The 16,697-nt window shown below is 48.9% G+C and overlaps 1 protein-coding gene across 3 annotated transcripts in view; it reads right to left on the bottom strand.

The window, feature by feature from the left end:
* Positions 1–7,892: 7,892 nt before the first annotated feature.
* The window catches only part of LOC125740106 (enhancer of polycomb homolog 1-like), a 30,684-nt gene continuing 21,879 nt past the window's right edge, over positions 7,893–16,697 (bottom strand). For all 3 annotated transcript variants that reach the window (XM_049010910.1, XM_049010909.1, XM_049010908.1), the window contains 13 exons: positions 16,370–16,529; positions 13,796–13,941; positions 13,286–13,492; positions 12,935–13,083; positions 12,709–12,841; positions 12,287–12,460; positions 12,085–12,174; positions 11,844–11,992; positions 11,225–11,577; positions 10,170–10,288; positions 9,855–9,996; positions 9,370–9,745; positions 7,893–9,256 (listed from right to left, as the gene is read on the bottom strand). In XM_049010910.1, the coding sequence (XP_048866867.1) occupies positions 9,184–9,256; positions 9,370–9,745; positions 9,855–9,996; positions 10,170–10,288; positions 11,225–11,577; positions 11,844–11,992; positions 12,085–12,174; positions 12,287–12,460; positions 12,709–12,841; positions 12,935–13,083; positions 13,286–13,492; positions 13,796–13,941; positions 16,370–16,469 (2,211 nt within the window). In that variant the 5' untranslated portion in view covers positions 16,470–16,529 and the 3' untranslated portion in view covers positions 7,893–9,183. The remainder of the gene's footprint in view (positions 9,257–9,369; positions 9,746–9,854; positions 9,997–10,169; positions 10,289–11,224; positions 11,578–11,843; positions 11,993–12,084; positions 12,175–12,286; positions 12,461–12,708; positions 12,842–12,934; positions 13,084–13,285; positions 13,493–13,795; positions 13,942–16,369; positions 16,530–16,697) is intronic.

Consider the following 16,697-nt stretch of genomic DNA (forward strand, 5'->3'; position numbering starts at 1 on the left):
TCTTCATACCAACATGCTCCAGCATCAGTCCCTACCAGAGGAGTCAAAGCACTACATTCAAAGCAATGTCTCCCCCTGGATGGGGCTGTGTGGGGCTTCCAGACCTTTCCTCGTGCTTAGCGGACCAATGTCTGCAGCCGGTGATGAACTGGGAAGGGCAGCCCTAGAGAAATGCAGTATCACTTGGAGATAAATGAGGCATGGGTAACACTATGATTGTGTTATTATGAGACTCATGTTTATTGCACATTTCTATACACCTGGTGAAGAATTTGGACGGTCAAGTGTTGGCTTGATTTATTCTCAGTGGAAGGCCTCATTGTTTCACTGCTGAAGCAAATGGCTTCACACCTCCTTCCCCCAGAGCTCTCCACTTGGTCCCAGCTGGACCCCCTACTCTGCATGCAGTACAGGGAGGTTCAGGGGCAGGTGCTGGTCCAGTGTGGGACACTAGCTCTGTTGTGCAGCAGTTCCCTGGACTGGGAGTCACGCAGCTGCCTTCCTCTGCTCCCAGTTAGACCAGCACCACTTTCCGAAAGGATGGGCCGTCGCAGAAGGACAAAGCCGGACCGCAGAGGTAGAATGCATATAACTCCTGTGACATGGCGGTCGCTGCTGATGCAAATTGTTTTCAGTCAGCTTATGTTGTCGCTACGTCGATCCAAGTGCCCTGGGGCGTCGCAGGAAAAACAAGCACCTGAACTGCAAATTGAAAATGGAGTTTTAACATAATTCCCAGAGGCTGCCTTTTTGCATTCTGCTGAGACGGCAGACACCAGCAGAGTTGGCTGTATATTTCAGAGCAACATGGCGTAGGTGCATAAAGCTTGCCGCTCCCCTTTACTCAGCCTGTTTAACCCAAGCATGAGCTCCTCTCCTTGCAGAATACAGTCATCCCATTGCTAAGAAGATAACCCCAACAATACAGCCTTCTTACTTGTTTGGCTGTGCTCACATACAGCTATGGGAAGTCGGAAGGGACAAAAAAATCTGCATCATTTGTCTTGTGTTTTCTGTAGCTCCGGCATACTGATGGAATATCATCTGTGCTAACAGACAATCACAGGACTGTCCCCCGCAAGGGTTCTTCAGCGAAAATGGAAGGGAATCCCCTCAAATCCATTTGCGACCCTGTAACAGCTTTACGGCTGGCGGCAGCGATACCGGATCTTCGGCTCTGCCCGGCACCTCAACCACGTAACGTCGGGTCAGAGGAGCCCGGGTAATCAGGGGCCGGCTCCACTTTGATCAGCCTCTTGCCTCCTGACTCGCCGGCATCTAATGAGGGGGAGATCTGAGAGGTCTGCTTTGTTTCACGTGCCCCCCCCCCCCCCCCCCCATTCTCAGCCACCTGGTGCCTAATTGAAAGCGGCGGCAGAGAGTAATGGAGGCAGAGGGATAAACAGAGGCTGGCAGAAAGGCGAGATAATGAGCTCCGTAATAATGGGGCCAGAGCAGAGGCTGTGCACATCTCCTTGGCGTTGCTGGGCTCTTCCTCTGTCAGAGATGGCTTCTGATGGGACCCATAGATATTACACAGTCGTCAAGCCTCTATTTTGGGCACAGCGGAAAGGAAACTTAGGGCGCTGGAAGCCTGCTGGCCGTTTTAGAGGCAGGCCACACCGGGTCTAAACACCAAGACGTGTGAGTCTAATCGGGACGTCTAAACACGAAATAATGAGAGAAACTCACCAGGACGCATCAAAAGCAGGACCGAAGACGACAGGTCGCAGCGTCGTCGGTGCCGTGACGTTCCAGTGTCAGGGTCTGTGGCTGTTCACTGCGAGTAACAGACACGCTGAAAATCGGCATGGGTGTAAACCTGGTGAAAACGATACTCACACAACGAGCGTGTTTTCAAATAAGTGCTGTAATTACTGCTGAGCATCCGTTAATCCTTACCTTTGCTAAGTATTTCTTATGTTATTGGTAATGAATAAATTGTCTAATAAGAGTTTCACCATGGTTACAGACAAAATGTTTTTGCTTACCATGGAGTTCTGCATCGGTGGAGTAATTACATCAGGCAGATAGATGAGAATGATTAATACGTATTTTCTGCTTTAACACTACAGGACTGCTGCATACTTTTCACTCGTCTCCCATTGTTGATGCGTCTACCGTGCAAGGCCACGCTACCATGGCAACGCAGATCCAAACGGATTGGCTCTTTTGTTAGAGTGGGCCTTCGCTGGTGCATTTTGTTCCTCAGAAGGAATTCAGAAAGGTCACCATAGCACCTTAGCATTACGTCAGCGGAAAGTATTTTCTGAGGGGCAGCCCAAAGGTTACAGAGTTAACAGGTCCAGCCTTGAAGCATCAACACACTAGTTTATAAACTTACATCCTTTGTTGGCTGCATCGCATCAAGCTGAAGACGCAGGACGAGCCCTTCATACCTCAGGAGATTCTGCAGATGTAGTACACCCACTGTTTACTGTGGTTTTTGCAGTCAAGATCCCCGTGTCCAGTAGGTTCTCCTTGATACAGTGAAACTCGGGCCTAGATTTAAATCTCGCTTCTGCCCAACCTCTGGGCAGTGGTGAGTGACATTCACCAGGCCCATAACTCATTACTGGGTTTATGGCTGGGGATTATAGCTCAGCCATAAAGGTTTCGTCGGTGTCCCATGGGAGGTTACAGAAAAAGTATGAGGTACCAGAAGCTCAGGTTTCCACTGCATTAGATCAATATTACAACCTCATTACTGCTGTAACTAGAAGAATTAATTAATTTCAGGATTTCGCTCGGCATTTCTCCTCTCGAGTGACAAAAAGATTGTTTTGCAGTTGCCGTCCGGAATGCACACGTTGACAAAATGACCCAATAAACAGAGAATGCATGGCTTTGTATAAACTATGTCTTATACATTATATTTGAGCGATTTCCATCCATTCGTAGGTGGCTCCAGGAGTGAGTGTATGTGCTGAATCTCAAAATATTTTTAAGGAAATCCTAGTTTTACAATCAGTCGATATTTTGGCTAAACCCCAGATACACGCTGACTCCTGAACCACCCCAGTACCCACCCACCCACCCATCCATCCATCCATCCATCCATTCTACCACTTCATTTCCTGATCAGGTTAGGGGCTGCAGGAGCCTATCCCAGACACACGAGGCTGGGGTACACCCTGCTTTGGATGCCGATGTTTCAGAAATTTGTATGAATAGATTAATATGCTTTATACGCAAAGTGTGTATTTGTCTGATATTTGTAAAGGTCTGCTTTGAAAGTGCTTCAGAAGTATATGCAATTTAAGAAGTGCTGAATTTCCATTAAATCGCTACATAATGGCACCAAGGACAAGCACAGGTAAAAATACAAAGCGAGGCTCAAAGGCTGCATTTTCACTGTCATAACAAATTCCAGTTGAAAGAACACGGAAACTTCTTTAACTGAGGTGTGCTACTTTAATGTCGGAAAGGTCAGCTGCCATTGACATCCAAGCTGTACTTTGCTGTAATCAAGCTAGCAAAGGTACAGTGTAAGACTTGTTCTGGTCAGAGCTGTATGACTAAGGCTGGGCTACTCAAATCACGGTCCTCAAGGTCTGAGCCCTGCTGATTTTCCAGCCTTCCTTTACCTGTGAGCCAGGTGTGAAAATTCTGACCAATCAGAATCAGTGATTATTAAACTAACTACCGGGGAGAACTGAAAACAAGGCCTGGATTTGGAATCGAGGGAGGCTTTCTTATTTCTGAGGTTTAACGACCTGAGGAAGGGGAAGGAACATGGCAGCAGTTACCTGAGCTTTAGGATGGCGAAGGGAAATTGGGACAGGCAATGAGCTGGGCACCAAAGTCCAGGCATGTGGTCCATACGTGGTACATACAGATGGTCACAGTCATTCATTAGAATGTTTCAGACTAGCATGGTCACTAGAATGACCCCTGTAACACTAGTTAATGATGGAACCCCCCCCCCCCCCCCCCATCTGTGCAGTTGTAGGCAAACTCTAGCCCGGCCTCCTCCCTCAAGGTCATCTTTCTGCTTGCCTTGGCCTCTCTTCTGCGGGGGAGCAAGTGTCAAGCGCTCATTTTCGTGCACAAAATACATTCTGGCATTTAATGACAAAAGCAAATAATGTCTTGCTGCATTTCATCCTTAGAAAGATAAACCCGTCACATTTTGTCCATGGATACATGAAGATTTCACTTTCTTTCATGCACAGAAATCAAGGTGAATGTTTCATTTTGCGAACAGAATTGATATCAGCACCTTGCGTTTGGTGGACAGAAGGCTAAACGTATCTGCTTTCATTTATAAAAAGAAAGTAAATGCAAAATGCATTTTGTCAACCAAATTTATTTTGTATACAAGATGCAATTTGTGAGTGAAATGAAGTCATCTTGTGGGCATTTTCTTTCATTCACAAGCGTGCATTTTACACACAACTTGAATTGATTTAATTGATAAAATGCATTTTGTGAACGAAATGCAAGGTGCTGATATCAACTGTGCACAAAATGCAACATTCCTTTTGAATTCTGTACATGAAAGAAAGTAAAATCTTTATCCTTTCGTGAAGAAAATGTAACTGAAATTCGTTGTTCTATGGACGAAATGCAATGAGGCATTACTTGATTTCACCATTAAATAATGCTTTGTGGCACAGAGTATATTTTGTACTTGACACTTGGTGCCCCATTCAGCTCTACCTGCACAAACCCTACCAACCAGCAGGAAACACGTTGCACGATCTGGGTCACTGTACCAATGATTCCACTTGCCCCCCCCCCCTAAAAAGTAGCCTTACCCTGTGTTTGGACCCATAACTTGGGGTTTGGAAGATGGGGTATATATATAAAAAAAACATTCCAATGTATTTGTGCAAATGGAAAATAAAAAGCATCATTTAATTTAATTTCATTTCATTTCAACCCTGGTGTGGCACTAGGGTTGAAACCTAATCCATGTCAGGAGGTGAACTTTGAGCTAATTCAGGTTTTACAAACTACTTTAAAACCGGAAGGCTCCTGTGCTTGGAATAATAGGTCAGTTCTTCTTGTGCTTTTGCTGGTTTCTCTCCTAGATTGAGAGACTCATCCAGCCGTTTCACATTAACCGTAGTGACACGTGCATGATTATAGGAGACTGACCAATCAGCACCCAGCATAAACTCAGTACTATAGTGAAATCCAGGTCCGCTTGATTGAAATGGTAGTTTACAAACCCTGTCCTGGCTCAAGGTGCCGTCTTCCAGATGGCAATTCCATGTAGCACTGATCCAGGGAGCCTGACCGTCGGTGGTGAAGATGAAGAGGACTGGTGAAGAAGACCACTGAGATGAAGACACGAATCCCCAGATACAGAAACCAATCACACTTTAGTCTCAACTTCGGCGGTTGGCAGTGCGAACGCCAGTGCATGAACTGATAGCACAATAATTAATTTTGGCAAAGAAAATATCTTTTTTTGCCCTGAGCCTTGACAGGGTAAGTGAAGAATGGGGGGGGGGGGGGGGGAACTCTATTAAATTGGCAAGGCTCAGGTGGACTGAAGATAGACTTTCATATTGTTGTATTGCTCTGTGCATGACGAATACTCAGGCTATGCCTACAAAGGAATTTTGCCTTTCAGATTTCTACTTTCAAATAAAGACTTCTTAGACTTCAGATAAAGACGTGCCTTATTTTTACATCATGAAGGCAAATCACTTTTGCTGTGTGTGATGTCTGTGGTTTGCAGTCAGCGTTCAGGACCGTGCACAACACAAAGTCTCAGCAGGAGCCCCGAGCAGCCGGCCTAAATAATGCCCGTGTAAAAAGAAAACAGCAGAGGCGATACAATTCCCCACTCCGGCAATCACAAAGACAGATTGCAGGGTAGCGAGTATGAGCTTAATCAGGACGTCTAAAATGTTCCACCGATAAAAAAGGTTTTCTCTTTGGAGGGGGCACTATCACAAAAGCCAATTCACGTCTCCACCGATGGTCATCTGGGTTTTCAAAGATCGCTTTGCACAAACAGCGGGCTTGGAAAGTGAAATTACAGGCCCTAACAAGCCAATTTTGCACTATTCCTTAGGTCTCTCTCCAGCTAGCCTTCCGCAATCTTGCACCATGTCCCGGACAAATATTCTGAAATAGCCGTAGAAATGAATAATGAATATATAATCTTATCATTCACCTCCACTGTGAGCATGGAGAAATTTGGGGTCTTTAAAACTGCCTTGTGTGTTTGTGTGTGTGTGTGTGTCCACCCTGCAATATACTGGTATCCCATCCATTCTGCATCCCTGTATTTTACGCTGGGCTCAAACCTCAAAACAACCCAGTAAGATTAGTGGTTAGATGATCAATGGATGCATTTAATATGCATGTAATCCAGATGTAGAGATGTTTGTCCATGTTCATGCTAATCCTATCACAAGAGTCACCCAGAGCCCATCAGTGGTTCCCCTGGTGGTTCCCCTGGTGGTTCCCCTGGTGGTTCCCCTGGTGGTTTCAGGCTTCTACCTTCACTGAAGGTGACACCCATTTCTTCCATGTCAGCTCACTGTTTTTAAAGAGCCATTATTTCTCCCCACCCGGTGTTTTGACGCTGATTCCAGGCTCTAACAGCAAGGCAGAGCTGGATTTTAATAGAATAACATGGATATATGGCCATTTTCAATCTCCAGATGGAAGACACTTCTAACAAAAAGGGTTGAAAAGGTCCAAATGTAACATTATGAGACATTCCAGCGTTGAGACATTTTTCCATACATTTTGTACCTAATGTCCAAATAGCTGAAAGGTACATATATTAAAGTAGAAAACAGCTCTGAAAACACATCGATTGGAGAAAAAAAAGCAGGCGACGTATAGAGTCACCAAAGGTCTCCATCTGCAGAAACCCATGTTGAAGTTTCCATGGTGAAGACAAAGCATTTACCTCCAAGAGGAGGCCAGACTCCAGCGGGTCGGCCCTAAGAATGGTACAAGGTCATGTAGACCTGACAGTAAATAGGTTTATTTTCAAACACAGATGAACTTCAAGTCTCTTATCAAGTTAATCCTAACGAAATATTTTTAACCGGCTACAAAGTGGCATTTAGACTGATCTGTTTATCAATTGTGGTTAGTATATACTAGCAATGAACCAGTTGTTAGGTACTAACCTTCACACCAAAACCAACAAACAAGCTTGACTAGTTTGATGAGAAGGTTGCAGAAGGTGAAACGTTTTTCATTTTGATCCTGCACATTTTCCATCTGTTGTTACCCTTGTTCATACAAGCAGTAGCCCGATAGCAGAGAGCAGAGTAATACAGGACTTATCAACCCAAAACAACAGGGAATTTCTTTTCCCTTTAGAGCAGGGGTGTCAAACTCCAGTCCTGGGGGGCTGGAGCCCTGTGTAACTTAGTTCTTTCTCTGTTCCACCATAAATGATTCAGCTCAAGAGCTGTGTGGTAATTAGCACAAGGAGATGAATCAGGTGTGTTGAGGGGAAACCCAAAGATGTGCAGGGCTGCGCCCCCCCAGGACTGGAGTTGGGCACCCCTGCTTTAGAGAGACTGCTGCAAGGTTAAACACTGTAGCCAAAGGGTCGTGTCACGGCATTTTGTGCCGCTCTGAGAGGAATTTATTTCCAGAGAGAGATCGTCAGATTTCCTGCCAAACTAATATCCTTTACTGAAGCACAACAGGATTCCGCAGAGCAGAGGTGACAGCGAACTACAGACAAGCAAAATACCAAGTGTAGATTTTTGTGGCAGGTTTTACCACCATACATAGCTCAAATTGTGTCAGGCGCTCGCAATAGGAAGCCATCTCTCGAGCATGTCTGCGGCTCAATGCAACATATCTGCATCAAGAAGAAACTCCTGAAAACGGCCACTGTAACGTCCCCCCCTCCCACCCACAAGCACTGGCTCCTCACACAGATCACAGGACACATCAGCTGGTCAACATAGAATGCCCTGGCATTTTATTTTTTTGTGAGTTGTGTCACTTTCCGTCTTCCAGGTGGGACTAGAAAACCTCAGGGATTAAATGATGCCATTGGACTGGGCATTCAGATTCCGGCACGGACAGAGACTCGCAGCCTCGCCTGGTACCGTACTCTTCACAGAAGAGAGCTCGAACATTTCCAAAGGAAGGCACCCCATAGTTCAGGTTGTGGCCTTTCAGCCTTCTGGAGAAATAAAAAAAGGAAAAAAAAAAAAAAACCAAAAGGGGAAAAAAAAAGGCCGTTTTGTTTTTTAGAAATTGGAATGATGATACACGTACAGCTTGTACTGCCTCTATCTCCCTTATATCCTTTTTATGAACAAGTAACAAAACGAATGAAGTCTTTCAATAGAACAGGCATACAATCACAATGGGGGAGGGGGGGGGCGGGAAGATACAAAAATAACTTTAAATGTTTTATAAAAATGGGAGGGGAGGAGTAACAAAAACAAACGCTTATTAAATGAACTCTAGAAACAAAAACCGTAAAAAGCAGCAATAATTAAACAAAAATAGTGCTCTGTTAATTGGGAAGCAGCGCCGGCTTCTGGGAAGAGACTTCATTCCTACTTTGTTACTCGTCTTGGGACACAAACAGAAAATCCCAATAAGCGATTACCCACTGACAACTCCAAAGCCTAACCCCTGTCCCCCCCCCCTCCCCCTACGATTCTGTATGTATGTCACCATTTATTTCCACATGATACACAGAACAAGCGGACGCCCTGACGGGGGCCAGGGGTATGTTCACAAATATACAAAATACCGAGGAGTCCATAGCTACCTAACACATTCACTATAGCACAGGAACCAATGAGGGTACAGTGTACAAAGAAACTGTAAACACAGCACAATAAATAGATAAAACAGCAGGTTCTGCACCATGCACATGATGTGAGGACGTCTGCGCTACACTCTCACCTTTTACTTAACCAGTTGCAATTTTTTTTTCCCCAATTTTTTTTCTCCCCCAAGTGCAAAACATCAAATGAACAATTCTGTATTCAAGTAACATATATACAAGTGTATTACAAATACATGGTAACTGTACATAGAATTGCCATATTCATAATTTACAGATGTTGATGCCTCTTATTAACAGTAACAAATAAATGGAAAAAGCACGAGAGATGAGCATTGCAATAGAGTCCCGACGGTTGCCTTGGAGACGGACTTGGTGCCATCCTGCCGTGGTCGCCATGGTGCCCGGAAGAGGCCCCGCGTCCCCCGGCTTCTTGCGCACTACGTCACCTCCATGGCCACTGTGTTGTCTGCTATACTGTTCAGGGTGGTCTTTTCTTGATCGTGGTTTTCCCTGGGGGAGGGGGGCATTAGAGTTACACTGGAATGTCTCTACATCATCATCATCATCATCATCATCATCACCACCACCTCTTCCCCATACATTCATGGCCCCCATCAGCTCACCTGGGTGCCATATCCAAGGATGATGCTGCAGTGACCTTGGGCAGCTGGCAGTTCCCGGCCGCGGCAGCCAGCTTTAAGGCGGACGGCGGGACGGCGTTTATAGTCCGGGATATGTGGCGTGCGTTGAGCGTTGCAATAGGGCTCAGGGCACCCCCTGGTGGGGGCACGCTCAGGCGGATGTTGTTCCCGATCAGGACCTGAGAGGCGGCGGCGAGGCTGGGAGTCACTGTCGTGCCGTTGTTGGCCAGGGGCTGGTGGAAGGTGGGGCCGGCCATCATGGTGGTGGTGGTTGTTGCCACGGTGACTGCAGCTGGTTGGCCGGGGGGAGCCACAGTGGCAGGAGAGCCACCGGAATGGTGCGATGTCTTATAGACTCCTGGAAGGATACAAGTCAGCGGGCAGAAATTACACTCTGCATCATCTATGACTAATGTACATCAGACTCTGCGGAGCACAGGCACCATGGTAACGGGCAGGCCGCTCACCAGAACCCGGCAGGACCCCGTTGACGCCGAGCCCGAGTGCCGTCTCATCTTTGGCCTTGGCCGCCAGCAGCTGCTCCGTGGTCACCAGTGCCGAGACCGCAAACTGGGCACTTGCCGAGTCCAGGGTCTTTGACGTCGATCCCTGTTCGGAGGACAGGAAGGGGCGTCACACAGGATGGCAGACAGGAAACATGGTCAAAGGTAAGGGCCGGTACTGGCGGACAGGTGGGGCGCCCTCACACTAGGGGGCTACAGGCCCCCGCGAGCAGGGAGACTTGGGAGGGCATCTCACAGGGCAAGGTGAAGGGATCTAACCTGCGCGTTACTGCCGGGAGGCTCAGCGCTCGCCTGCTGCAGCTGCGTCTGCTCCAGCTGCTGCCTCTGCATCAGCGCTAGCTGCTCCTGGTGCTGCTGGTACTGCTCCATGGTGAATGCTGCGGGGAGCCAAGGGGACAGGCATGGGGTCAGAGTCCAGCTAAAAAGGGCACCAGCTCTCCACCATTCCATACAGCATGTCAATTCGGCTGAGGACGCACAGGAAAGGTGGGGGGGGGACAGACTTTCACACTGAAAGAGTCATTCTCACTTGCTCACCATGGAAATAAATAGTGCAGCCTCAGCGAATGATCTGAGCCATGAGGAATGATTAGGCCCAGCTCCTTCCTAGATAAACGTGTCCTGACATCAATGTTCAGCAACGCACAGGCCTTACAGGCTGCCGGCAAGGCTGCGGGACTTTAGGGATACTGTGTACAACTCCCCATAAGGAATGACAACTATGTGAATCTCACACATACACACGCACGGTACTCTTCTGCCATAAGAGACCTTGAGCTCTATTCCCATCAGCAGCTTTTCCATCCTTGAATGCTTCTCTCTCACACACACACACACACACACACACACACACACACACACACACACACACACACACACACACACACACACACAGTGAAGGGTCATGCCTCTGCATGCAGGCCCTGAGCTTTCACCACCTCATTCTGGCTGCGCGCCTGCCCAGAATAACCAAACGCGTCTTACACGTTTATAAATAAAAGGGCCACAGCTCGTTTGTCTCCTGTTAGATGCGCGGGCGAGATGACTGATGGTTGTGGGAAAACCCCCCACAAAACAAACCAGTTTCTGCTGACATCGACAAGAGCGTATGGGGGGGGGGGGGGGGGGGGGTTAATGAAAGAGTAACGACTTAAATTTCATGCATGGAGACATTTTTCAATTACTGTTTGCAGGCCACTTTTTACAATTCTAGCTCTCATGTGAGTGTCGACTTCTGGCTGAAAAATACGATTTTCGAAGTGCTGGATTTAAGAAGCGACTCCATCGCCCACCATCGCCAGCAAGGGACTCACTAGCGACAGGGGCCGTTCCGTGTCCGCTCCGGGCCTGTGAGCCTGGTCCGCTCGCTGGTGCCCCCAGCTGGAGTGGGCCAGTGCGACCCCTGCACTGCCTGCCAGGGCCGGAGAGGTCTGCTCCGTCCGCACCACCCCGCCTCGCCGTCCGAGGTCTGAAGTACCGCCACCGGCACGACTTAATGTTCAACAAGACCTGCTGGAGGCCTCCGGCGTGCGCTCTGTCCGAGGTATTTGTTTCTGAGGTACTGGCAATCGTATTGTCCAGAGGCTGGGGCGTGAGGGGGGTAGCGTCCGGATCTAGTGCATGGAACACGTGGTCCAGGTCTGAGTGTGCCCTGTCCAGCAAGACCCTGGGGGAGGTGAGGAGAAAGAGTGACAGACTGCCCAGAGCAGCTTGAGTTGCTGCTATTCTGAGCGTGCTGATTCACGAGGTGGGTTTCACTCGAGACGTTCATTGGCTTTTATTTCATTCCCTTCCAGCTGACAAATCTGCAAAGCAGGGCTTATTTAAAAGAAACCCCGAAAGGCTTAAGTCTCCAAGGCCGGCAAGGCGAGGCACAGACCCCCTCCCCAATCAAAACTGCCATCCCTGCAGTTAAGTTTAAGAGAGACCCACCTGCCACCCCGACCGAAGCGTCGCCGTGCCAACCCCACGCAGCGGTGGGGGACTGTCAGGGTGGTCAGGCTGTAGCGGTAGCGTGCGTCTCCTAGGCCGCCGTCTGTGGGGCTGCACCAGGCCCAGCTGCCGCTTTGCTCCAAGCGGGCCTGCAGGGGGCGATGGTGAGCAGTCAGGGATCACGCATTGGTGCTTCAGAAACGATAGTGGACGTGGGTACGGTGAGCGAGGGGACACTCACGGAGTGGTACTGACAGCCAGCCTTCCGGCGGAACGCGAAGGATCCGTCCGGGTCATTCTCCTCCTCTGTCTCTGACGAGCCAGACAACATCTGGAAGGTGAAAACTGGGTCACGTGGCTGCAGGGTGAACGTCAAAGAGCTACGGAAATCTAATCATATGACAGGGGGAAACAGGCATGTTGCCCGAGCCTGGGTGATCCACCTGGGAGAAGGGCTCGTCGTCAGAGCTGGGGAAGTCGTACTGATTCAGGTCCTTGGCGTTGAAAGACAGCAGGCCCGAGTGGCTGGGCTGCAGCGAGGCGGCGGACGAAAGGGGGGCAGCCTTGGGTCTCTTCTCGTACTTCCGTTTGGTTCGGACCACCTCAGTCTTCTCAGGCTGGGGGAAAGGGGGGGCGAATATTCTCAAAACAGGGGCAGAAAACTGCAGCAAACAGCAGGCACCCACTCATTTATTAACACAAACATTCACATAAACAGGCACATAAGCCAATACTGACACATTTAGCATCAGATATTTTAAAGGAACAATCTAGAACAATAAAAAGGAGACACTGAGGTCTTTGGCTAGAGGGATAAAGGTCAGAGGTCAGCTCACGGCCCAGCCAGGCAGCAGGGGGCACTCACCTTGGGCTTGCACTCGACATGGTCCGGGTGCCTGAGCAGTGGGACGAGGGGCACGGGGTACGTGGGCTTGATGAGGGCACGCTGGGCCAAGAGCTCGGCCATCACCTCGCCGCCAAAATCGGCCATGGTGTACCTTAGAGGTTCGAAGTGGAGAGAGGGGGCCGTCAGCTTGAGCAAAGCCCTGGGAGGAGCCCACCACCCCCCCCTTGGTAACCCGTGCCCACACCTTTTCTCCACGATCTCCAGCGTGAGGTGCAGCAGCTCCCGCTTGCTCTTCTCCCTGCGCTTGATCATCTCCAGGATGGTGACGGCCCGGCTCAAGTCCCGCCGCAGCTTCAGCATCTTCTCGTACGACGCTTCGTCGTTTTTGCGGTTCTGTGCGGGACGAAGTGGAGTTAGAGCGGGTGGCTGCGTCCTGCGGCTGCTTTACAGGCATTTACCACAGCGGCTACTGGAAAGATGCTGGTTAACAGACACGGAATAAGACTGGATCGGTATCAGACTGTCACATCAGGCCTCCAATGAGCAGGAGCCTTTCAGCATGACACGCTCGCACTATGCCCTCTAGACAAGGCACCTTGCGCGTCTGCATCTTCTCGGTCCTCCGGCGGAAGGCCACATAGGGGTCATTGGTGCTGGAGCCGTCACGCTTCTCCTGCTTGACGGAGGTGATGAGGGCGGCGCTCTTGCTGGTCTTCCGCTTGCGCGTCCAGTAGTCGAACACCTCGCGGATCAGCTCATCATCCTCCTTCAGCAGCAACTTGGCCTCCTGCAGGGTCACCAGCTGGGGGGAGAGAGGGAGATCAATTAGTCATGCCCGTCCTTCGGGATGAGCCGATCGTTTAATTAGTCTGCTCACGGATGCAGTCTGAGGGGGGGGGAGACAATGATTGACATCTACAAGTGAGCAGCGTTACAGGAAGGATTAAACAGAAGAGTGCATAAGGACTCCTGTCCAATCAGGAATTAAGTGGGCCGGAGGCCGACAGGTGTCCAGCGACAGTGTGCAGTCACTGACACTTCCGTGTGGTGAAAGGTGGTCATCAGGCCGGGGAGAGTGGGCGGATGGGGGCATCAGGCCAGTCACCTGCTGTCCGCTGCCCTTTTCCAGACGGTCAATCATCTCCTCGAACTGCAGGGGGAGGATTTCCATCTTCTTCCTCAGCTTGTTCACAAACACCTCGTCGTCCATGTCCAGGTCGTAGTCCGGCTGCTCTGTATCCAGACTGAAAGCTGTACCATGGGTGAGGATTGGTAAAAAGAGGAGCCATCGTTACTGACGGCAGCACGCCTGGCCTCCAGCCATACAGAGCAGCCCTGGCATCTTACGCTAGGTAGATCACTTCTCAAGTGGAACTTGATAAAAACAACCAATAAGATGATAATAAATCTTAAAATGCACTTTTCTGTACATGTTTCAGGAAGAGGGGTTGTTTACTTATCAGATGAGCTATCAATACACATGAATACATAGACAGACAGAAACCCACACACTCCATCTCAGGAACTGCAGCTAATGAAAAGCATGAGTATTCGCATGGGTGCCATGCTTAAAATAACAGCGATTTGAAGATAGAGCAGAGGGAGTCTGGTACACTTTACCGACTTCACCAAACAAAGTATACATTTCAAAGCAAACTGAGGCAAAGGCAGGGCAGAGAGGCCCTCCCGATTTCAGACATTTATGTAGACTGCTCACACCTCCAGAACTCAGCAGGTTACAATGGTGGAGAGACACGCCTTACTGCTGCCAACCAGCAGGACCCACACAGACCAAGATCCTGAATTAACCTCCACACTCAACTCTGCATCTCACCGGAAAAACCTGACAATGCACATCTTGGGCGAGAGCAATCTAATCTACAGCCCCCGCCAACCTGACATGCCTGGCCAAGGAGACACTGTACCGAGTCCCAGGTGAAGAGGTGTTCAGAAGTGAGGCTGTACTGAAGTCTTAACGCATGCGGGTCACTAAAGATCCCACAGCACCCAACAGCAGCAAATATAAAGCTTTGGGGATTTGGTATCTGATGACTAAACCTTTCAGTCATTCTTCCAAAATCTGCCATACAAAGATGAGTTTACGTGTCAGAAGTGCCAGAGGTGAGAAATACCTACTACTACACAAGGTGAGGTCAATAATGGACTGGAATCTTTAGAGTGCTTCATAAGGCTTAAGAAGAATAACGGCCAAACACCCAGCACTTACGGAGGTCTACCAATGTGGCTGGTTTGAAAGTGCCATGATTGGGAAAGGCATCACCTGAACAGGCCGATTGCTAAAACCGACGCGGGAACCAAGTGTTACATGAACCCCCCAACACCAGTTTTCCTAATAAAGCTAACTGGCAGACACTTGCAAACATTTATGTTCTACACTTGCTGGTGGCAAGCTGCCATGCCCCTGATAAGGGGTGGACAGTCAAGCAATTTAGGGGGCTCCATTTTCTTCCTGGACAATACACCATCTCATACAGGAAATGAGACCCTCTGCTTACCCAAAATGCCTCAGTCTTTCTCTCTCATACAGAAATGCTAAGAAAACAAGTGCAAATGAGCCATACCACTTTTGTCCAAATCATCAAAAACTCAAGGACTCATCCATTTACGGGCCCAGTAATGACTCGATGCCAACCTCTATATTTCAGACCCAATTCAAAGAAGCTTCGATTACCAATAATGAACATACGTCCAAAGCACTCTCTTTTGTTCTACTTCCAACAGGCACGGCGTTATTTCCAAAGACCACCACACAAAGTCAAAGCCTGACAAGGTTTGCAGAGCAAAGGCAAAACTCAAATGAAGTTAAAGCAGATACTAGTTCCACAGCTTTACAGAATCATAAAGAGAATGACGCTCACCATCACTTTACGTAAAACCCCAGCTGCAGCCCAACACACCAAGAGAGCGAAAAACCACCAATATTTCTCAGAAAACTTCAATGCCCACGGCACACACCATTAAGCATACCATGTTGCCTTAAATTGAATCACTCCCTACCAGTAGATTAGGTAGTCTACAGCAACTAAAGTAATGCACGACCATTTGTCACATCTTGCATACCCTCAAGACACCATAAGAAAGAGAAATCGTGATAGGTTTCTTAAAACAGACCTATGCACAAATACACCTGGTCCACAGACAACTCAAAAAGGGTTAGCATGTAGCTCATAGTCAGTTCTGGACACCAGCACAAATAGTGAAAGCCAGTTAATTCAAAATATCATCTAAATCAAGTCAGAGCCCTAGGAACAGCAGCAGGTATGGATATCCCAATCTAAATGACTGGCGAGGCAAAGAACAGAAGTCATGCCTGCAGAGGAACTTGACACTAACCATGACACGACTACCATCTAACATGAAGCTGCACAAAAGGCAACATATGACTACACGCAACGTAGCAGAGAACACCTCGAAACTGTAAGCTCTGTATTTCCGTGAGACCCACTGCCAGACCATGAAAGCAGAGGCATCTTCCCAGCCTGTCCCCGGAGCTGACGCTGAGCCAGACGTCCCCCCAGAGCAGCACTTTGCAGGGAAGCCAAATTCATGAAGGAACAGCCAGCTCTTTCTAGTCAAAACACTATCAGCACAGCCATTACTTTGTAGCGGGGGCAACCTGGGTGCCCACCCTGCCCTGGTCAGACTGTGCTCTACTCACGCTGTATGTGAATGAGCTGCTTTGGCATCCGGAACTCCCCAGGGTAGAGGGTGTCGTAGTAGGCGATGTTGCTCTCCGCCTCGGGAACGGGGATCACCATGCTGTCCCGCTTCTCGCCGTACACCTGCTGCGCGGAGATGGCCCTCTGAAGGTGGTGCTCCTGCAGGGGGCGAGAGAGTACAGAGTTGTGAGCAGGCTAGATGGGAGGGTGGGGGGGTCAGGCAAGTCTGAACGACAATCGCTTGTCCAGATACGTATTCCAAGCAGGGCTGCAAAATATCACATCGCAATGAATCCACGATTATATGGCACGTGCGCAATAATCACC

This window comes from Brienomyrus brachyistius, chromosome 4 (assembly GCF_023856365.1).
Source record: "Brienomyrus brachyistius isolate T26 chromosome 4, BBRACH_0.4, whole genome shotgun sequence".
Taxonomy (NCBI): Eukaryota; Metazoa; Chordata; class Actinopteri; order Osteoglossiformes; family Mormyridae; genus Brienomyrus; species Brienomyrus brachyistius.